The sequence below is a fragment of the Macaca thibetana genome, chromosome 19 (assembly GCF_024542745.1).
Source record: "Macaca thibetana thibetana isolate TM-01 chromosome 19, ASM2454274v1, whole genome shotgun sequence".
NCBI classification, from domain to species: Eukaryota; Metazoa; Chordata; class Mammalia; order Primates; family Cercopithecidae; genus Macaca; species Macaca thibetana.
The window spans coordinates 46,415,637-46,437,738 of record NC_065596.1 but is presented as its reverse complement, the minus strand read 5'-3'; the positions used below and the strand labels follow the sequence as shown (position 1 = coordinate 46,437,738).

At 55.9% G+C, this 22,102-nt stretch overlaps 2 protein-coding genes across 4 annotated transcripts in view; one reads left to right on the top strand and one right to left on the bottom strand.

The window, feature by feature from the left end:
- TMEM145 (transmembrane protein 145) overlaps positions 1-10,813 on the bottom strand; it is a 74,442-nt gene extending 63,629 nt beyond the window's left edge. The window contains exon 1 of the mRNA XM_050768456.1: positions 10,810-10,813. The gene's annotated coding sequence lies outside the window, so the exon portion shown is untranslated. The remainder of the gene's footprint in view (positions 1-10,809) is intronic.
- A 294-nt stretch (positions 10,814-11,107) lies between these two features.
- On the top strand, positions 11,108-18,782 carry ERF (ETS2 repressor factor). Of its 3 annotated transcripts, none has more exons than XM_050768457.1 (4): positions 11,108-11,336; positions 15,790-16,024; positions 16,412-16,527; positions 16,616-18,782. In XM_050768457.1, the coding sequence occupies exons 1-4, from the start codon at positions 11,315-11,317 to the stop codon at positions 17,887-17,889; spliced, it is 1,647 nt and encodes a 548-aa protein (XP_050624414.1). In that variant the 5' UTR covers positions 11,108-11,314; the 3' UTR covers positions 17,890-18,782. The 3 variants fall into 3 exon arrangements, with proteins under 3 accessions (XP_050624414.1, XP_050624416.1, XP_050624417.1); XM_050768459.1 differs by lacking the exon at positions 11,108-11,336 and adding an exon at positions 12,414-12,477; XM_050768460.1 differs by lacking the exon at positions 11,108-11,336 and adding an exon at positions 12,760-12,872.
- The last annotated feature ends 3,320 nt before the right edge of the window (positions 18,783-22,102 follow it).

Sequence of the window (22,102 nt, the reverse complement as noted above, 5' to 3'; positions counted from 1 at the left end):
ATGAAGGTTACAAAGGTCCAGAGGGTTTCTTTTTGTTTTTCTTTTTAATATTTGTTTGTTTGGTTTTGGTTTTTTTGTTTTGTTTTGTTTTGTTTTGTTTTGAGACGGGGTCTTGCTCTGTTGCCCAGGCTGCAATGCAGTGGTGCCATCTCGGCTCACTGCAACCTCGGCCTCCCGGGTTCATGCCATTCTCCTGCTTCAGCCTCCTGAATATCTGGGACTACAGGCACCCGCCACCACACCCGGCTAATTTTTTTTTTTTTTTTTTTGTATTTTTAGTAGAGATGGGGTTTCATCATGTTAGCCAGGATGGTCCCGATCTTCTGACCTCGTCATCTGCCCACCTTGGCCTCCCAAAGTGCTGGGATTACAGGCGTGAGCCACCGGGCTCAGCCTGTTTTTGTTTTTTCTTTTAGGGACCAGGTCTCACTACATTGCCCAGGCTGATCTTGAATTCCTGAGTTCCAGCCATTCTCCCACCTTGGCCTCCCAAAGTGGTGGGAATAAACAGGTGTGAGCCATGGCCCAGAGGGCTTCAACAGAACATGGAGTTTCTACCTGTGTATGGGAAATAATTACCTCATCCATGACCTGATGAAACTGACATACCACGTGGGGTGCTGTAGCTCTCACACGTGTAATCTCAGCACTTTGGGAGGCCCACATAGGCAGATCACTTGAGGTTAGGAGTTCAAAACCAGCCTTGCCAACATGGTGAAACCCCATTTCCACTAGAAATATATTTTAAAAAAGGTCGGGAGCTGTGGCTCACTCCCGTAATCCCAGCACTTTGGGAGGCCGAGGTGTGTGAATTACCGGCGGTCAGGAGTTCGAGACTAACCTGCCCAACGTGGTGAAACCCCGTCTCTACTAAAAACACAAAAGTTAGCCAGGCATGGTGGCAGGCGCCTGTAATCCCAGTTACTAGGGAGGCTGGGGTAGGAGAATCGCTTGAACCGGAGAGGCGGAGGTTGTAGTGAGTTGCGATCGTGCCATTGCACTCCAGCTGGGGGCGACAAGAGTGTAACTCTGGGCCAGGTGCAGTGGCTCACGCCTGTAATCCCAGAATTTTGGGAGGCCGAGGTGGGTGGATCACAAGGGCAGGAGATCGAGACCATCCTGGCTAACATGGTGAAACCCCGTCTCTACTAAAACTACAAAAAATTAGCCAGGCATGGTGGCGGGTGCCTGTAGTCCCAGCTACTCAGGAGGCTGAGGCAGGAGAATAGCGTGAACCTGGGAGGCAGAGCTTGCAGTGAACTGAGATTACGCCACTGCACTGGAGTCTCGCTCTGTTGCCCGGACTGGAGTGCAGTGGCGTGATCTGGGTCCACTGCAACATCTGCCTCCTGGGATCAATCAATTCTCCTGCCTTAGCCTCCAGAGTAGCTGGGACTAAGGTGCATGCCACCACGCCCAGCTAATTTTTTGTATTTTCAGTAGAGATGGGGTTTCACCGTGTTAGTCAGGATGGTCTCCATCTCCTGACCTCGTGATCCGTCCGCCTCGGCCTCCCAAAGTGCTGGGATTATAGACATGAGCCACCCTGCCCAGCCAATATTACAAACCTATTCTATGACACTCACTGGTCTAAGCACTGCTGATAAGGCAGTGAAAAATGTAGACTGAATCCAGCTCGGCTCAGTGGTTCACGCCTGTAATTCCAACACTTTGGGAGGCTGAGGCACTTGGATCACTTGAGGTCAGGAGTTTCAGACCAGCCTGACCTGTAATCCCAGCTACTTAGGAGGCTGAGGCAGGAGAATTGCTTGAATCTGGGAGGCAGAGGTTGCAGTGAGCTGAGATTGCGCCACTGCACTCCAGCCTGGGCAACAAGAACAAAACTCTGTCTCAAAAAAATATAAATAAATAAATAAATAAGCTGGATACAGTGTCTCCTGCTTGTAATCCCAGCACTTTGGGAGGCCAAGGTGGGAGGATCACTTGAGTCCAGAAGTTTGATATCAGCCTGAGCAACACGGCGAAACCCTGTCTCGACAAGAAAAAAAAAAAAAAAAAAAAAAATGCCGGGCGCGGTGGCTCAAGCCTGTAATCCCAGCACTTTGGGAGGCCGAGGCGGGTGGATCACGAGGTCAGGAGATCGAGACCATCCTGGCTAACACGGTGAAACCCCGTCTCTACTAAAAATACAAAAAACTAGCTGGGCGTGGTGGCGGGCGCCTGTAGTCCCAGCTACTTGGAGGCTGAGGCAGGAGAATGGCGTGAACCCGGGAGGCGGAGCTTGCAGTGAGCCGAGATCGCGCCACTGCACTCCAGCCTGGGCGACACAGCGAGACTCTGTCTCAAAAAAAAAAAAAAAAAAAAAAAAAAATTAGCTGGGAGTGGCCGGGCACAGTGGCTCACGCCTGTAATCCCAGCACTTTGGGAGCCTGAGGCAGGCAGATCACAAGGTCAGGTGTTTGAGACCAGCCTGGCCAAAATGGTGGAACCCCATCTCTACTAAAAATACAAAAATTAGTTGGGCATGGTGGCGGGTGCCTGTAGTCCCAGCTACACGAGAGGCTGAGGCAGGAGAATCCCTTGGACCCGGGAGGCAGAGGTTGCAGTGAGCTGAGATCGCGCCATTGCACTCCAGCCTGGGCAACAGAGCAAGACTCCGTCTCAGGAAAAAAAAAAAAAAAAAAAAAAAAAAAAAATTAGCCAGGAGTGGTAGCATGTGACTTGGTCCCAGTTACTTGGGAGGCTGAGGTAGGAGGAGGCTTGAGCCTGACAGGCGGAGTTTGCAGTGAGCCGAGATGGCGTCACTGCACTCCAGCCTGGGCAACAGAGCCAAACCCTATCTCAAAAAAAGGAAAAAAAAAAAAAAAAAGTAGCTGATTCTGGAATAGTCAAAGGTAGAGCTGGTGGAAATTCCCTTCAGATTGGATATCAGATGAGAGAAAGGGGGCAAGGATGACTCCAGGGTATTCAGCCTGAGCAGCCAGCAAAATGGAATTGCAATTTCCTGAGATGGGGAAGCCTGTGGGGGCAGCTGGGGGGAGTTCAGGAAGACCATTTTTGATTTGGAAAGCTTGAGAAATTCAAATAGACACACTGATGAGGTCGTTGGATGTGCCAGATTGGAGTTCAGGGGAGAGACAAGACTGAGATACAAATGTGGGCGGAGGCTGGGTGTAGTGGTTCACAGCTGTAATCCCAACACTATTGGGAGGCTGAGGTGGGAGCATCACTTGATCTTAGGAATTCAAGACCAGTCTGGCCAACATAGTAAGATCCCCATCTCTCCAAAAAGATACAAAAATTAGCCAGGTGTGGTGGTGCACAGCTGTAGTCTCAGCTGCTCAGGAAGCTGAGGTGGGAGGATCACCTGAGACCGAGGATGTCAAGTCCGCTGTGAGCTGTGATCACGCCACTGCACTCCAGCTGGACAACAGAGTAAGACCCTGTCAAGAAAGAAAAAGAAAAAAGAAAGAGAGAGAGAGATTAGAGACACACACACACACACACACACACACACAGAAGGAGAGAAGAGAGAGATAAGTAAATAAATAAATGAATGTGGGTGTAATCACCATAGGGATGGCATATCCACCATGGGACTGGTGGAGGTTATCAAGGGAATGAGTCTAGACAGAGGAGAAAAGAGAGATCTGATCCCTGGTGACTTCAGCATCTCCGGTCAGGGAGATGCGAAAGATGGTACTCTAAGGGGGTGACATTCTGTTTAGAGGTGGTCACACTGTTTATGGTTGTCTATAACATGAGATGAGTCATACTATTCATTTTTAAAATTTTTGTTTGTTTTGATAGAGAATACTGCAACAGGGTTTTGCAGAGGGGGAGAGATTGGACTCAATCCCTGGCATCACAATAGTTTTTTTTCTTAAGAAACAGGGTTTTGGCTGGGTGCAATGGCTCATGGCGATGGCTCATGCCTATAATCCCAGCACTTTGGGAGGCCGAGGTAGGCGGATCACGAAGTCAGGAGTTCAAGACAAGCCTGGCCAACATGGTGAAACCCCGTCTCTACTAAAAACACAATAATTGGCCGGGCGCGGTGGCTCAAGCCTGTAATCCCAGCACTTTGGGAGGCCGAGACGGGCGGATCACGAGGTCAGGAGATCGAGACCATCCTGGCTAACACGGTGAAACCCCGTCTCTACTAAAAAATACAAAAAACTAGCCGGGCGAGGTGGCGGGCGCCTGTAGTCCCAGCTACTCGAGAGGCTGAGGCAGGAGAATGGTCTAAACCCGGGAGGCGGAGCTTGCAGTGAGCTGAGATCCGGCCACTGCACCCCAGCCTGGGCGACAGAGCAAGACTCTGTCTCAAAAAACAAAAAAACAAAAAAACAAAAAAACAAAAAAAAACCCACAATAATTAGCCAGGCGTGGTGGCGGGTACCTGTAATCTCAGGTACTCGGGAGGCTGAGGCAGAAGAATCGCTTGAACCCGGGAGGTGGTGATTGCAGTGAGCCAAGATGGTGCCATTGTACTCCAGCTCTGGGCGACAGAGCAAGACTTTGTCTCAGGGGGAAAAAAAAGAAACAGGTTTTTCAGCCAGGTGTAGTAGCGAGTGCCTATAATCTTAGCTACTTGGGAGACTGAGGTGGGAGAATTGCTTGAACCCAAGAGGCGGAGGTGGCAGTGAGCGGAGATCGTGCCACTGCACTCCAGCCTGGGTGACAAGAGCAAAATTCCACCTCAAGAAAAAAAGCTGGGCGCGGTGGCTCAGGCCAGTAATCCCAATACTTTGTAAGGCCGAGACGGGCAGATCATGAGGTCAGGAGATTGAGACCATCCTGGTTAACACGGTGAAACCCCATCTCTATTAAAAATACAAAAAATTAACTGGGCGTGGTGGCAGGCACCTGTAGTCCCAGCTACTTAGCAGGCTGAGGCAGGAGAATGGCGTGAACCCAGGAGGCAGAGCTTGCAGTGATCTGAGATGGCGCCACTGCACTCCATCCAGCCTGGGCAACAGAGCCAGACTCTGTCTCAAAAAAAAAAAAAAAAAAGAGAGTGCTGGGTGTGGTGGCTCACACCTGTAATCCCAGCACTTCAGGAGGTCAAAGAGGGTGGTTACCTGAGGTCAGGAGTTTGAGACCAGCCTGGCCAACATGATGAAACACTGTCTCTACTAAAAATAAAAAAAATAAAAAAAATTAGCCGGGTGTGGTGGTGTGCGCCTGTAACACAATCTTGGCTTACTGCAACATCTGCCTCCTGGGTTCAGGTGATTCTCCTGCCTCAGCCTCCTGAGTAGCTGAGATTATAGGCACCCGATACCATGTCCAGCTAATTTTTGTACTTTTAGTAGAGATGGGTTTCACCATGTTGGCCAGGCTGGTCTTGAACTCCTGACTTCAGGTGATCCACCAGCCCACCTCAACCTCCCAAAGTGCTGGGATTACAGACGTGAGCCACCGCACCTGGCCAATGTTTCACCATCTCTACCATCTCTGGGAGTGGGTATCAGTGTTGATAAAGCAATTGGAGTCACATAGACCACTGAAAGGTTACAATATCCAGGGACACGTTTGCACAAACCACCAAACTTATGAGGCCCAGGCGACATTTTCACGAGGGACTTTCACTCTCTGCGGATCATTCAGATTCTCCCATGAGGCATGCCGATCATCCGTGATTGTGTTTCATAGAAACAGTGAGTTTGAGCCATCCATCTGGGTCAGAGTGGGATTATGACATTAATACACAGTTTCACACTCAGTGCTGTATGCTTTATTTTTTTTTTTAATTTTATTTTTAAGAGAAAAGGTCCCTTAATACCTAGGTGATGGGTTGATAGGTGCAGTAAACTACCATGGTACACGTTTACCTATGTAACAAACCTGCACGTCCTGCACATGTATCCCAGAACTTTTTTTTTTTTTTTTTTTGAGACGGAGTCTTGCTGTGTCACCCAGGCTGGAGTGCAATGGCCAGATCTCGGCTCACTACAAGCTCCACCTCCCGGGTTCACCCGCCACCTCGCCCGGCTAGTTTTTTTTTGTATTTTTTATTAGAGACGGGGTTTCACCGTGTTAGCCAGGATGGTCTCGATCTCCTGACCTCGTGATCCGCCCGTCTCGGCCTCCCAAAGTGCTGGGATTACAGGCTTGAGCCACCGCGCCCGGCCGTATCCCAGAACTTAAAATATAAATTAGAAAAAAGAAAAAGAAAACACAAGCCTGGGCTGCCCTTTGGACATCACGGACACAGATCTGTCAATAAGAACCATCTTCTCAGCCAGGCTTGGTGGCTCATGCCTGTAATCCCAGCTCTTTGGGAGGCTGAGGTGGGCAGATCACCTGAGGTCAGGAGTTCGAGACCAGCCTGGCCAACATGGAGAAATCCCGTCTCTACTAAAAATACAAAATCAGCCGGGTGTGGTGGCACATGCCTGTAATCCAGGCTACTGGAGAGGGTGAGGCAGGAGAATTGCTTGAACCCAGGAGGGAGAGGTTGCAGTGAGCTGAGATCCTGCAACTGCACTGCATCCTGGGCAACAGAGGGAGACTCCATCTCAAATAAATAAATAAATAAATAAATAAATAAATTTTTTTGTAGAGACAGTCTCACCATGTTGCCCAGGCTGGTCTCGAATTCCTGGCCTCATGAAATTCTCCTGCTTCAGCCTCCCAAAGTGCTGGGATTACATGTGTCAGACACGAACTGCAACCAGCTTGTTTATTGTTGTTTACTCTAACTGTTGTTACAGTTGGAGTCTGTAGGGTAGAGTGCTTTTGTTATCCATGGGGCATAGAGTTCACTCTGCTAATAATTATTAACAGTATTTATTGCATACGTCACATCTCTGATTTTTCTTTCTATATATATATTTTTAAGACGGAGTGTTGCCCTGTCACTCAGGCTGGGGTGCAATGGCATGATCTTGTCTCACTGCAGCCTCCGCCTCCGGGGTTCAAATGATTCTCCTGCCTCATCCTCCTGAGTAGCTGGGACTATAGGCGCCCCCCACCACGCCCAGCTAATTTTTTTTGTATTTTTAGTAGAGACGGGGTTTCACTGTGTTAGCCAGGATGGTCTCGATCTCCTGACTTCGTGATCTGCCCGCTTCGGCCTCCCAAAGTGCTCAAAAACAAAAAAAGAAAAAATAAATAAATAAAAAGGCCAGGCGCGGTGGCTCACGCCTGTAATCCCAGCACTTTGGGAGGCCGATGCGGGTGGATCAGCTAAGGTCAGGAGTTCAAGACCAGCCTGACCAACATGGAGAAACCCCGTCTCTACTAAAAATACAAAATTAGGCTGGGCGCGGTGGCTCAAGCCTGTAATCCCAGCACTTTGGGAGGCCGAGACGGGTGGATCACGAGGTCAGGAGATCGAGACCATCCTGGCTAACACGGTGAAACCCCGTCTCTACTAAAAAACACAAAAAACTAGACGGGCGAGGTGGCGGGTGCCTGTAGTCCCCGCTACTCGGGAGGCTGAGGCAGGAGAATGGTGTAAATCCGGGAGGCGGAGCTTGCAGTGAGCTGAGATCTGGCCACTGCACTCCAGCCTGGGCGACAGAGAGAGACTCCGTCTCAAAAAAAAAAAAAAAAAAAAAAATTAGCCGGGCGTGGTGGCGGGTACCTGTAATCCCAGCTACTCAGGAGGCAGGAGAGTAGGATAATCCTGAGGCAGGAGAATCGCTTGAACCCGGAAGATGGAGGTTGCAGTGAGCCGAGATGGTGCCATTGCACTCCAGCCTGGTCAACAAGAGCAAAACTGTCTCAAAAAAAAAAAAAAAAAAAAAAAATTAGCTGGGCATGGTGGTGGGTGCCTGTAATTCCAGCTACTCAGGAGGCTGAGATAGGAGAATAGCTTGAACTGGGGAGGCAGAGGTTGCAGTGAGCCGAGCCGAGATCGTGCCATTGCATTTACAGCCTGGGTGACAAGAGCAAAACTCCATCTCAAAAAGAAAAAAAAAAAGTAACCGGGCATGGTAGCATGTATCTGTAGTCCCAGCTACTCAGGTAGCTGAAGTGGGGGGATTGCTTGAGGTAGGGAAGTTGAGGCTTTAGTGAGCCATGATTGTGCCACTGCAATCCAGCCTGGGCAATACAGTGAGACCCCCATCTCAAAAAAAAAGAAAAAAGAGGTGAACTAACTGAGTTCACTTGCCCTGTCAGAGACAAGAAGTAGCAAAGGTTGGGTGTAAATCAGATGTCTGTCTTGGTGGTGGGAGGGTAGGGGTCACTGGGTTTGTTACTGATGTGTTATCTTTTTTTTTTTTTTTTTTTTTTTTTTTGGAGACGGAGTCTTACTCTGTCGCCCAGGCTGGAGTGCAGTGGCCGGATCTCAGCTCACTGCAAGCTCCGCCTCCCGGGTCTACGCCATTCTCCTGCCTCAGCCTTCCCGAGTAGCTGGGGGTACAGGCGCCTGCCACCTCGCCCGGCTAGTTTTTTGTATTTTTTTTTAGTAGAGACGGGGTTTCACTGTGTTAGCCAGGATGGTCTCGATCTCCTGACCTCGTGATCCGCCCGTCTCGGCCTCCCAAAGTGCTGGGATTACAGGCTTGAGCCACCGCGCCCGGCCCTTTTTTTTTTTTTTTTTGAAACTGAATTTTGCTGTCATTGTCCAGGCTCCAGTGCAATGGCACGATCTCTGCTCACTGCAACCCCTGCCTCCCGGGTTCAAGCGATTCTACCTCAGCCTCCCGAGTAGCTGGGATTACAGACATGCGCCACCACGCCCGGCTAATTTTTTGTATTTTTAGTAGAGATGGGGTTTCTCCAGGTTGGTCAGGCTGGTCTCGAACTACTGACCTCAGGTGATCCACCCGCCTCAGCCTCCCAAAATGCTGAGATTACAGGCGTGAGCCACCGCGCCTGACCTTTTTATTTATTTGTTTATTTTATTTTATTTTTATTTTTTTTCAGACGGAGTCTCGCTCTGTCGCCCAGGCTGGAGTGCAGTGGCGCGATCTCGGCTCACTGCAGGCTCCGCCTCCCGGTTTCACGCCATTCTCCTGCCTCAGCCTCCCAAGTAGAAGGGACTACAGGCGCCTGCCACCGCGCCCGGCTAATTTTCTATATTTTTAGTAGAGACGGTTTTAGGTTTCACCGTGTTAGCCATGATGGTCTCCATCTCCTGACCTTGTGATCCGACCGCCTCGGCCTCCCCAAGTGCTGGGATTACAGGCGTGAGCCACCGCGCCCAGCCTATTCATTTTTAGACGGAGTTTTGCTGTTGCCCCAGGGGGAGTGCAGTGGAGCGATCTCGGTTTACTACAGCCTCCGCCTCTTGGGTTCAAGTGATTCTCCTTCGTCAGCCTCCTGAGTAGCCGGGATTATAGCCGCGCGATCATGCTTGGGAAATTTCTGTATTTTTAGCAGAGATGGGGTTTCACCATGTTGGCCAGGCTGGTCTGGAACTCCTGACCTGAAGTCAGCCAACTCCCACCTTGGCTCCCAAAGTGCTAGGATTACCGGGTCCTGATGTAATATCTTTGAAAATCTGCCTTTTTTTTTTTGAAGGGGGTAGTAAAAGAGGTAATAAAGCATAATGGTAAATGGTAAGTGTGGTGATTTAGAATTGGTTAGATCTGGGTTCGAATCTCAGTTCCAATACTTCCTGGCCGTAAGATTTAGTGGACCGATTTTCCCTCAGAGAGCATCACTTTATCTGTAAATGGGGATAACAACAGTAATTCCCCTCGTTGGGATTTTGTGAGGATTAAATGAGAAGATGCCCCTGACAATGCCTGGCCCGGTGCCTGGCACATCATGAACACTCGGAATTTGGGAGCTGTTATTCGAACAATGATGATGATTATTATTGCTGGACCACACCGCTCCCAGAGGGTTACAATATCCGTGGGGGAGCTGTACTGTCCGTAGGCAAGGTTACATAATTCCCCGGGGGTTGTGGGGGAAAGCTTCCCTGGAGCCCTTGGTCTCCCCAAGGAGGAGGCCTGAGATTTTTTTTTTGAGGCACCAGTGAGGAACCTGTCTAAGGCGGACTAGGTACCCCGCAAGCGAGGAGGCTGGGATTGAAGCCCTAGGTACCGGGAGCCTGAGCTCCGCAGGCCTTCCCTGTCTGTGACTTTTATGTGTCTCCCCGCCCATCTTCTGGATTTGTCCCCCACCCAGCCCCCCCAACTCCCGCCCGCCACCCATACGCCCTTCTTTGGAACCTCAGAATCTTTTTTGAGACCCTGTTTCCAGGCTATGCCTGTGAATATTGCTTCTATTTGGCCTCTACCCTGCTGCCGGCTCCTGGGCTCCATCAGATCTGCACTGTGATTTCCTGTTTCCCAGAGCCTCAGGCTTCATCCTTCCCTCCCGGCTGAGGCAGAGAACGGAGACTTAACACTTCCCTACGCTCTGGCTTTCGATCTTAAGCCCTGTCTTCCTCTCTCCTGGCGACCCTCAGTGCCCCTTGGGAGCACATTTGTTCAGACTTTGGTCGCCCCCTCGTATCCTGGCCTCGCCTCCGGAACCCCCGGTCCTAGTAGTGGAGGTGGGGGGACCTCCGGCGCCAGCCCTGTCCCCGGGACAGCTGCAGCCTGGGGACGGTGGTGGTGGGGGCTTCCAAATGCATTCTCTCTGGTCACTTCCTCCCCAGCTGGACTAGGGCTATCAGGAAGGCCAAGACCCCATGCCCACAGGAGCGGAGGGCACAGTCGCCTCCCCATTTCCGATGCTGGGAAATGCATCCCACCCATTCCACCCCACCCCTGGACAGCTGCCCCCATTCAGGCTCAGGGTTGGGGGGCTGGGTAAAACCAAGCTGGTAATGCCGTCGTCTTGATCATCCTCTAAGGTCCTGACCCCGTCCCTCTGCAGAGAAGATTCTGCCCCCTCCCCACAAAAGTTTCTGACCCCCCGCTTCCTCGGAAGGGCCCCCCGTTTTCCCATACAGGCTCCCAAAAGAAACTCTGGAGCCCGCAGCGGGCAGAAGAGGAGGAGGGGCAGCAGGTAGCGAGTGCGGAGGACTTAAGTTATCTGCAGACTCGGAGCCTCGGACTACGGTCATGACCCGCGGGACCCCATTCCACCCCCGCCCCCTCCTTCCTCCCTCCCCCGCCGCGCGGCCCCTTTAAGCCCGGAGCCGGCCGGTCCTCAGTGGCTGCGCGCCGGCGAGCGTGTGTGTGAGTGCGCGGGGAGGGGGCGGGCGCAGTGTCTCCATGGCGACGCGGCGGTGACGTCGCCGGCCGGGGGGCGTGGGCGTCCCGGCCCCGGAGTGCGATATTAACCCGGGAGGCGGCGGCGGGGAGGGGAGAGGCTCTGAGAGGCGAGGCCGGGTGAGGCGGCAAGGGCGGCCCGACGGGCGCGGGACGGGACGGGGCAGCGCGGGCGCCGGGAGCCGCGGCCCGGAGTCGGGGCGCTTCGCCCCGGGCCCCCCAGCATGAAGACCCCGGCGGACACAGGTGGGGGCGGGGGCAGCACGTGTGGGGGAGACTTGTTGCCCCGGGAAACCGAACGGAGAAACTTTGGGGGGGCTGAAGGGGTCCGGGGGAGCCCAAGTGATCCCCAGTTCTGGGGGACCCCTCAAGCACTCGAGACCTGTTGCTTCTCGTGGCGCGAGCGGGGTTGCTGCCTGGGACCCCCGATTCCTAGCTCCGGGCGGAGTAGTGTGGGTGCTCGCGGGTCTTGGTTCTGTATCCGTACCGGGACCCCGCAGGCCGGGCTCTCCCCACTCCCGGGATCACGGGGGTGGCGGGGTCCTTCCCCTCCGCTCTTGTCACGTTGCACTCTGGGGGCCGGGACGTGTGCGGGGCGGGGGGGTTCGTCCACCGGGCCCGCTATCCCTGGTTCTGCGCTGCGCGGTCCGGTTGGTGACCTTCACGGCGGCGCGTGCCCTGCACCAGGTTAGCGGGGGATACGGGATGGCCTCTAGGAGGAGGGCGTGAGTGGGGAGCCCGGGACTCGGGGTCCGGGCTGCGCCGCCCCTCCCCCGCCCGCCTCTGTCGGCTCCTCGCTCCCCCGCCCTGGCCGAGTCGCAAAGTTCCAAAGCGCAGCCCGAACGTTCGAAAAAGGAACTTTTTGTTTCCGACCTTAGAACGCGCGGCTTTAAGGTGGCTCCGGGGAGACCTGGGTACCCTCCTCCCGCGCCACCGGGGGCCCGGGGTTGAGCAGGGTGGGGAAGGTGGGGGGAGACGCAGAGACTCCCCCCTCGCCCCCCCTCCCGGATCCACCTCTTCTCTTTCAGCGGGCCGTCTCTTCCCTCCGCCCTTCTCTTCCCCGCCAACTTGCTCCTCCTTAAGGGGCCAAGGTTCCCCTCCCCCTCGGCCGGCGGGCGGGGGGCAGCGGGATTAACCCCCCTCCCACTCGGACTTTTCCCCCTCCCCTCCCCCGCCGCCCCCGGGCTCGCGCGGGCTGGACTTTGCGCCCAAGCGCGCAGGGGGAGGGGTCCCAGCCGCCCCCTGCCCGTCTATCCCGTCGGAATCCGGCCCGGGGCGGGGACGGGGGAGGGGGAAGGGGGCCGGGCGCCGCTGTTCAAACTTGTTTCCTTCCCCCGGCGGCGGCGGCGGCGGCGGCGGCGGCGGCGGCTCGGGCTCCTGTGTGCGGGTGTGTGCCCCGACCGGCCCACCCACCCCACCCCATCCCATCCCCCCCACCCCACCCCATCCCATCCCCACCCCATTCCCACCCCATTCCCATCCCCATCCCCCTGCTCGGCGGGTGGGGGCGGCTTAATCTTAAAGGGCTCCGAGCTGGGCTCCGGCGCCTGGGGATTGGGACCCGGACCGAGGAGGGGCCCTGGGGGTGGGGCCGGGGTGCGGAGTGCGGTAGGGTCAGTCACGTGTGTCCCACACACTGCCCCGGCTTCCACTAGCTCCCGGGCCGCTGGGCCCTGGGGGCAGTAGGAGCCTCCCCTCGCCCGAGAAGGCGGCCGAGGCGCCCAGACAACCTCGCCTCATCTTCCTTGCCTGCTACCGGCCTTGGCCTGATAGGACCCGCAGGTCGCTTCCCCAACCCTGTCTGGGGGCCGAACAGTGTGTGGGTTCTCCAGCTGGGGGAGGGGAGGGGCGGGAGGCCTGGAATGGCCTCCGATCGGTGCATCTTTCCCGTTTGCCTCCTAGCCTGCCGCTCCGCACCCCTCCATCCAATCCTCCATCCCGGCCCCTCTCTCCTCTGCCGTGGCTGTTTCCCACTTCCTGTTTTCTTCCCGGCTCTGGCGCCATAGAGGGCCGCCTGGAGTGGGGGAGGTGGTGGGGCCCCCCAGGAGGCCGGCGTGTTCTTCCTCTACCACCACTCCTTCCTTCCGACCCCCTTAAAAAAAGTTTGGGCCGTCACGTGAGGTTGGGGGGTGCCCGGGAGTTTCGTCCCCCCAGGCTTGCATAGTTTGTCTGGGAGAATCCCTACCCTACCTCTGTAGGACCCAGGTGTGCTTCTGGGACCTCGCCATCCCAGCCCTTGCTGTCTGTCTGCTGCCACTTCTGCACCCTGTCTCGCAGTTTCCTGAACCCCTCTCTCCATGTGCCAGCTCTCCCTGCCTCACTGGCCCCCATGTTCCCGAGGTTCCGCACCCCCAAGCTTCCTCCATGCAGGTCTGGTGTTTCCCTGTTTTAAGCACGTGGACGCATACACAGCACACTCACACATGCTCCCCTTGCCCGTGCCTGGCTCCTGGCTCCAAGGCCTGGGGAACAGAGCCCCATTGAGACACCCTGACGTCACCCCCTCTTCATTCTCCCCACCACAGCCGGGAACAGGCCCTCATGTATGCTGTGTCCGATGAGGAAAGCCGTCGTTGGGGTGGGCCTGGGAGTGGGGACGGGTCCCTGCCAGAAGTGGGAGCCAGGGTCCAGGCCCTGGAGGAGGGGTTGCTCAGGGAAGGGGTTTAACAAGGGGGCCTGGGACAGCTCCCAGAATGCGGCTTGAGGCCTTTCCAGAGCCCCCCCACCTCCTTTCCGAGTTCCCTTTGTGTTGCGTGTAGTCTCTTTCACTCCCTCTCTTCTGCAAAGTTTATTTTTAGCCTCCTGCTCCCCCGCTCCCAGGACTGTCGCTGCACACACGTTGCCTGGTTACCGGGACACGGAGGCTGGGGCGGGTGGGCTGGGAAGGGTGGCTTTAATTTTGGGGGGAGGGTGGAAGTCAGTACATCCCCCACCCCCAGATTGATGTCTCAGGGGCTTCAGCCCCTCTTCTGGGTCTAGAGCCAAATTGGGGCTGAGGTGGAAGTAGCATGGAGCTTCGTGCCCTGAGAAGGACCGGGAGCTTTTTGGAGGGGATGTGAGGGTCCATGAAGCTGGTGGCTTGGTCACCTGGGTTCCAAAGGATCCTGGGCCTTGCAGGAGACCTTGTGATCTGGACTCTAGAAGGGTGAGGATAATGGGGTGAACACCTAGATTCCCAAGAGAGCGATGGGGCTCTGGGGTCCCTGGAAGGGGTTGTCAAAGGCTGTCACTTTTAAATGGAACTGGGGCTGTTGGTACTGGTGTGTGAACAGCCGGAGGTCATATCCCTGGCACCCTGAGGGGCTGGTGGAAGGCTGGGATATATCCGAATGGGGCAGGGACTTCGGGGATTATGTGGTACTGCAGCCCAGTCTGGGCGGGAGTTGGGGGCCTGGGTCCCTGTGAGGGACAGTGAGCTCTGGATTTGGAGGGGGTGGTCCTTGTGGGAGCAGGAACTACTGATTCCCTGGGTTCCCAAGGGGAAGAATCCCTTGTTGGATTCCAGACTTGGGTGGAGTCTTTGAGGGTGGATGTGTTGCCCGGAGGTCTTGTTGGTACCTGCTTGAGCTGGGGCCAAGGGAGGCGGATTGACCCCTGCAGCCTGACTGGATTTGGGAGCCGCCCATCTCTAGCCAGCCACCTTGGCCTTCTCTCTCTAGTGGCACCAGGGCCCCTGCCCTGCCTCCCCCGTCCTTCCCTTCCTCCCCTTTCCCTCCTCCCACCCCTCCATTACCGGCTGCCTGGTGCTGAATTATTGATGGCCCCTGATTACCCGGGGGTTTGGGAAATGACAACAACCGCAGCCCCCCCACCCCCCACCCCAGGCTGCCCACCCCCTCCAGAGACCAGCCAGCCCACCACCAACCTCTACCCAAGGTTAATGCTGGGGGCGGGCAGGCAGGTGGGCAGGGAAGGAGCTGAGGATGAGAAGGCAGAAGTGGGAAGAGGGTGACAGCTCCAGGGTGCCTGCTCAAGCTCCAGGCCTGGGCTGGGCCCTCCAGCCAGGTGGGGCCTGGATGCCTGGGTCTGGGGAGGGCAGTGTAGCTCAGAGGGTCCAGGGCTTGGGGGCGCCTCTCAGACAGTCTGGGTTTCACTCTCCAGGGAAGACAGAAGCCTCTGTGTGTGCAAGCGCTGACCTCATCGGCAACCAGTCACCCCACCCCTCCTGGTCCTTTTAAGAAAAAAAAAAAAAAAAAAAATCTTCCTCTCAGGTCCTGGGGTGGGAGTAGGGGCTCTGTTGGGTCTTCGGAGGAGACAGGGCATGTTCCTGAGGAGGAGATCTGAGTAGCTGGGGTGGTGTAACTGGCTGTGAATGGGAGTGGGGGTAAGCTGGGGGGGGTGTACCCCAACCCGGCTGGCCACGTGTGCCCCTTCCTGCCCCTCCCCCACTGGCAGCCCTGCCCGCCAGCCTGGCTTGGTGCCTGGCCCCCTGGCACTGGCCCCGGGACCCACCGCCGACGGTTTCCTGTTTCTCCCGGTGTCGCTGGAGCAGGCTCCAGCTTCCCCTCCCCCCAACTCCTGTCTAGCCCCTCACATGCAGACAGACAGACACACACTGTCTTCTCTTAAATCAGGTCTTGACTGAGGTGAGACAGATTTCCCTATGTTGAAGGCAGGGCAGAGGTGGACCCTGGGATGGGACCCAGAGCCCTGGACTTGGCATCCTGACCCCAGGCCACTCCCTGCCTCCTATCCCCAGGGTTTGCCTTCCCGGATTGGGCCTACAAGCCAGAGTCGTCCCCTGGCTCGAGGCAGATCCAGCTGTGGCACTTTATCTTGGAGCTGCTACGAAAGGAGGAGTACCAGGGCGTCATCGCCTGGCAGGGGGACTACGGGGAATTCGTCATCAAAGACCCTGATGAGGTGGCCCGGCTGTGGGGCGTCCGCAAGTGCAAGCCCCAGATGAATTATGACAAGCTGAGCCGGGCCCTGCGGTGAGGACGGGCTGGGGACCCCTGAGCACATGTGGACTGTCCCCACCCATTGCACAGCCCCTTGCCTGTGGGAACAAGCATTGGGTCTGACCCCTGGTTTTGCCAAATCCTAGCTGTGTGACCTTGGGCCACTCCCAGCCCTTCCCTGAGCCCCTTGGTAACGCAGAAGTATCTTGAGGAGAGAAGACGGTCACCAGTGGATCCTCTAGTCTTGCCTTACATGTGAGGAGAGAGCTGGTACCCACTCTCTGGGCACTTGATTTGTCTTCTGTGGCCCACGTTCCTCAGTTGGCGTTTGGGAGCCACACCTAAGTGCGTGTTAAGGTGTGGAGTCTAGACCTGGATCCCACATACCTGACCCTCCCAATGGCATTTCTGTACCCACAGCTATTACTATAACAAGCGCATTCTGCACAAGACTAAGGGGAAACGGTTCACCTACAAGTTCAATTTCAACAAACTGGTGCTGGTCAATTACCCTTTCATTGATGTGGGGTTGGCTGGTGAGTACTGGGGATGGTTGGTGTGGAGGGGGTCTGTGTGCCCCTTCAGGCTAGGCCAGGGGCCTTGACACTGTCTCCCTTCCGCCAGGGGGTGCGGTGCCCCAGAGTGCCCCGCCAGTGCCGTCGGGCGGTAGCCACTTCCGCTTCCCTCCCTCGACGCCCTCCGAGGTGCTGTCCCCCACCGAGGACCCCCGCTCACCACCGGCCTGCTCTTCATCCTCATCCTCCCTCTTTTCTGCTGTGGTGGCCCGCCGCCTGGGCCGAGGTTCAGTCAGTGACTGTAGTGATGGCACATCAGAGCTGGAGGAACCGCTGGGAGAGGATCCCCGGGCCCGACCACCTGGCCCTCCAGATCTGGGTGCCTTCCGAGGGCCCCCGCTGGCCCGCCTGCCCCATGACCCTGGTGTCTTCCGTGTCTATCCCCGGCCTCGGGGTGGCCCTGAACCCCTCAGCCCCTTCCCTGTGTCACCTCTGGCTGGGCCTGGATCCCTGCTGCCCCCTCAGCTCTCCCCGGCTCTGCCCATGACGCCCACCCACCTGGCCTACACTCCCTCGCCCACGTTGAGCCCGATGTACCCCAGTGGTGGCGGGGGGCCCAGCGGCTCAGGGGGAGGCTCCCACTTCTCCTTCAGCCCCGAGGACATGAAACGGTACCTGCAGGCCCACACCCAAAGCGTCTACAACTACCACCTCAGCCCCCGCGCCTTCCTGCACTACCCCGGGCTGGTGGTGCCCCAGCCCCAGCGCCCTGACAAGTGCCCGCTGCCGCCCATGGCACCTGAGACCCCACCGGTCCCCTCCTCGGCGTCGTCATCCTCTTCTTCTTCTTCCTCCCCATTCAAATTTAAGCTCCAGCCACCCCCACTTGGACGCCGGCAGCGGGCAGCTGGGGAGAAGGGCCCAGCTGGTGCTGACCAGAGCGGTGGCAGCGCAGGCGGGCTGGCCGAGGGGGCAGGGGCGCTAGCCCCACCGCCCCCGCCACCACAGATCAAGGTGGAGCCCATCTCGGAAGGCGAGTCAGAGGAGGTGGAGGTGACTGACATCAGTGATGAGGATGAGGAAGATGGGGAGGTGTTCAAGACACCCCGTGCCCCACCTGCACCCCCCAAGCCTGAGCCCGGTGAGGCACCCGGGGCATCCCAGTGCATGCCCCTCAAGCTACGCTTTAAGCGGCGCTGGAGTGAAGACTGTCGCCTGGAAGGGGGTGGGGGCCCCGCTGGGGGCTTTGAGGATGAGGGCGAGGACAAGAAGGTGCGTGGGGAGGGGCCTGGGGAGGCCGGGGGGCCCCTCACCCCAAGGCGGGTGAGCTCTGACCTCCAGCATGCCACGGCCCAGCTCTCCCTGGAGCACCGAGACTCCTGAGGGCTGTGGGCAGGGGACCCGTGTGCCCCCCACCCCCCATGCTTCTTTTGCTGCCTTAAGCCCCCTGTGCCCTGGAGGTGAGGGCAGCTCTCTTGTCTCTTCCCTGCCTCCTCCCTTTCCCCTCCCCACATTTTGTATAAAACTTTAATTTCTTTTTTTTAAATGGTGGGGGTGGGTGGGTGCCCAGGGCTAGGGGCTGTTCCCTGTCTCTGTGGGTTTCTAAGCTCTGGGCAAAGTGGTGGTAGCGGGGAGGGAGGGGGAAGTTAAGGGGGCCACCTCCATTCTGGGGAATTTATATTTGAATTGAGGCTTTGGCCTTAACACCCAGGAACTTTTTTATTACAATCGCTTAGGAAGTAAAGCCTTGTCTCCCTCCCTGTTCTCTGCCTCTTGTACCCCTCTGGCCCACCCACTCTGCCCCACTCCCAGCCCTTCTCAGCCCCAGCCCTGCCTGCCCTGCCCCTCCAGGGGGCCATGAGTGCCTAGGTTTCTCATACCCCACAAGGTCACAGCAGGGGAGGGAGGGACAGTTTTATAATGAACCAAAAATTCCATGTGTTGGGGGGTGGGGGGCGGAGGAGGGTGAGGGGTGCCGCCCATGGGCCGCAGATCTCTACAAGTGCCTGCTATCCCTCTCCCACTCCCCGCCCCAGCACCGGCCCAACCCCTTCACCCCCAGCTGCTCCTAGGACTGGCCCATGGGCAGGCGGGTGGGGGGATGGGAAGGGGGTACCCTGAAACCAAACTGGAAGCCTCCTCTGCCTCCCAGCTGGGGCCTCTGGAGTGGGGTGGGGGGCTGTGGTCAAGCCTTATTCTGTATTGGGGACTGAGGGTGGGGGTAGTAGAGGGGCCGCTGGAGAATGTATTCAAAACAATAAAACTTTGGACCTTTGGATGCGGTGATCCATTGATCCTAGGTGCTGGGTGGAGCCCCCTGAGGGCCACAGCTTTTGTTTGATTCTGAAGGAGGGGCCCCAGCCTGGCTGCCAGTGGGTCTGTGGCCAGATCGATATAGAGGGCCTAACCCTAATCAGAATGGGCCAAATCCAGGCCTGGGAAACTGTCTTGACCTCAGAGGCACTTAAGTCCCAGAGTTTGATGATAGTGGTCTCGGGCATGCACCAGCTTCATCTGACTGCCCCTCTGTTCCATGGGGACCTTGTCCTTGAAAGCTCTTCCCACTGTTTTTCGCCACAATCCCACTGCCCTTGCTCTTCTGATTGCCTGGATGCCTTCCCACTTGTGGCTGTGAATTTTTCCCACACCCCAGGTCCCCAGCGAAGACCAGGAGCTCCCTTTTGCACTGCCCCTCACACCCTGCCCACACCCTTCTCTTGTTGCTCTGAGTTCAGCCGGGAGCCCTTCGGAGAACAGAACAGCCTTGCAAGGTACCTTGCAAGGTAACTTGGTGATCTTCTGGTCCAGCCATGGGAACACCCCCAGCCAGCACACAGCCAGGGGACTGGCTCACTAGTCATCAATGCTGTTGATCTACTGTGTGTCCAATACTTATGAGCTGCAATGTTGTAGCTCTTTCATTATCCAGTAAGGTAGGGGCAACCAGTGCTGCTAAGTGACTTGCCCAGGGCCCTGTGGCTGAGCCAGGACTTCAAAGCCCACGTTCTTTCAACAACTGAGTTTTCCTTCCTAACACCAAGATAGTTGGATCCAGATCAGGCTTTCAGGATCAGAGGATTTGAGATGAGCTCATAAAGCTAGAAGCTGAGATTGGAGAGCTCGAATCAGGGATGAAAGAATTAGGAGGAATAATCCAGGCTGGAAGTGCCTTTAGAGACAAGTCCTGTCTCTTTCTCGCAGGTGAGGTGCCTGAGGCCCAGAAAGGGGAAGGGGCTTCCCCAAGGCCACACAGCTGCTAAGAGATGGAGTGGCAATTGAGGGCTTGTTGGACTGGCTTCACCATGAAACTCCACCCTGTGCAACCCTGAGGGGGAAGGAACGTTGACTGGCAACTGCTACCCACTCGCACCTCATTTCATGCCAGCCAGGGTGGGTGGTCCCAGATGATGTCGGTTGGCAGGGAAGAGAGGATCCAGGGCTAGGATACTGGCAGGAAACCGAGGCTCCTGAGGCGGCCTGTGGGAAACTGCTCCCTCTCCTGGGTGATGTAAGTCATTCCCTGGGGTGGGGGCCACTGGGCTATTTCTGGAAGCTGGGATGAGACATGTCTCCTGGCAACATAGTTGCAGCTGAGTTGGTGGTGGGGTGATGGAGATGGGGATGTTGTCTCTCGGCAGGAGAGGACCCTAACTACTGGCCTCAGCCTCTAAGCCCAGTGCCTTCAAAGCACTTCTAACCACATCTAATATGGAATCATCAGTGCTCAGCTCAGCTCCCTAAGTGCTGTGCAGGTCAGACCACAGCCCTACCAGACTAGTTGCCCCAGATTCTGGCTGTGTAGGATGTCACAGGTGGCATTTGGCCTTAAACTCCAGTGGCTCTCTAACCTTTAATCACATTTAGGTGTGATTAAAGGAACATTTCAAGCAATGTTGAAATGTTCCTGCAAGAAGACACCCTTGGTCCCATCCATATCCTCTGAGATCCTTGCTTCCAAGTAGAAAGCCCTTTACAGATGCTCTCAAGGCACTTCACATGTTAATCTCATCAGAGACTTCCCCACTTTGTACCTGTAGCCCCAGTACCTCCACAGACTCTCAAATTCCCTTCCTGATGCTTCTCAACCATCCCTCACCCCTTCACGTCGCTCAGAGATCCCCTTGGTCACCAGTAATTTCTGTCTCCCATAGACCTTTTTTTTTTCTTTCCCAAAACAGTCTCACTCTTGCTCAGGGTGGAGTGCAGTGGTGCAATCTCAGCTCACTGCAACCTCAGCCACACGGGTTCAAGTGATTCTCGTGCCTCAGCTTCCCAAGTAGCTGGGATGACAGACCTGTGCCACCACACCCAGCTAATTTTTTTGTGTTTTTAGTAGAGATGGGGTTTCCTCCATGTTGGCCAGGCGGGTCTTGAACTTCTGACTGACCTCAAGTGATCCGCCACCTTGACCTCACAAAGTGCTAGGATTACAGGCGTAAGCCACCGCACCCAGCCATCCATAGAACTTCTAGCAGACACCCTAAGTCCCCTCAGGCTTCTCCACTGGTCCCCAGTAAATTATCCTCAGGTCATTAAGCTCATCAAAGACCCCTTCACCGCTCCACGGACTCCTCTTAGCCCTTCTAGACCTAACCAGGCCTCTCTCAGACGTTTACAACCCTTCTAACATCCCTCTATGAACATTCTCACCCTCTACAAACATCCTGATAGATTTCAGACCGTCACCCTCAAACTCCCACGGACCCCAGTCCCCTCGTGGCGGTTGCCCACACGCACCAGCGCATGCCCCACGGGTTCTGGCGGTTAAGTAACCCACTCTATTCCGCCCCATGTCGCCGCCCTTTTGAGCCGTCTTGGTCCGGTGTTGGAATCCCTAGGTCAAGGGGCCTGACTCAAATTTTTACTTTTTGACTCAGAGCTGCCCTCAGACGGCAGCAGGCACCGTTTGGCTAGGAAACTACAACTCCCAGAAACGCCCGCGCCGAGCTGCGCGTGGTGCAGCTGCCTGCTAAGTGAAGGGAACGGAAGTGTGTCCGCACTTTGCCTTCTGGGTAATGTAGTCTCCACAGGCTTTGGCGCTATCATCACCTGCGGTCGTGTCCGCGGGGAATTGCAGTCAGTAACAAACTGAGTGGACAGGACTTTCTTCTGATTTCAGAAAGGACAGGACAGTTAGTATAAACACAAGCTCGGATTAACATGAAGTCCAGAGACTCCATTTCCCAACATTCCAGGAGGCGGGAGGGGCTAAGAAAGCTTTCATTCTACTTCTAAGCATTTCCGGGGGAGGAAGAGACAACCACACACACAGGAACTGTTTCCCAGCGCCCTTTGGGGGCTACTCTCTTTCGGATATTAATCGATAAATAGGACGACTCACTGAGTACACAAAACCTGAGGCTACTCTTTGCAGCTGGCCTCCTTATTTTTGGCTTTCCGGGATCCTGTAATTTAGGAAGCGGAGGACGCAAAACACAGAGTGGGAGGCCCGGTGCCGTGGCTCAAGCCTGATATACCAGCACGTTGGAGGCTGAGGTAGAATCGCTTGAGCCCTGGAGTTGGAGACCAGCCTGGGCAACATGGCGAAGCCCTCCACCCTACCCCCACCCCGCAAAAGAAACCAAACCAAACCAAA

Coding starts and splice junctions, on each gene's coding strand:
- ERF (XM_050768457.1), top strand. CDS start 11,315: ATGAAGACCCCGGCGGACACAG. Junction 16,025..16,411: donor AAGCTGAGCCGGGCCCTGCG/GTGAGGACGGGC, acceptor CTGTACCCACAG/CTATTACTATAACAAGCGCA. Junction 16,528..16,615: donor CATTGATGTGGGGTTGGCTG/GTGAGTACTGGG, acceptor CCCTTCCGCCAG/GGGGTGCGGTGCCCCAGAGT.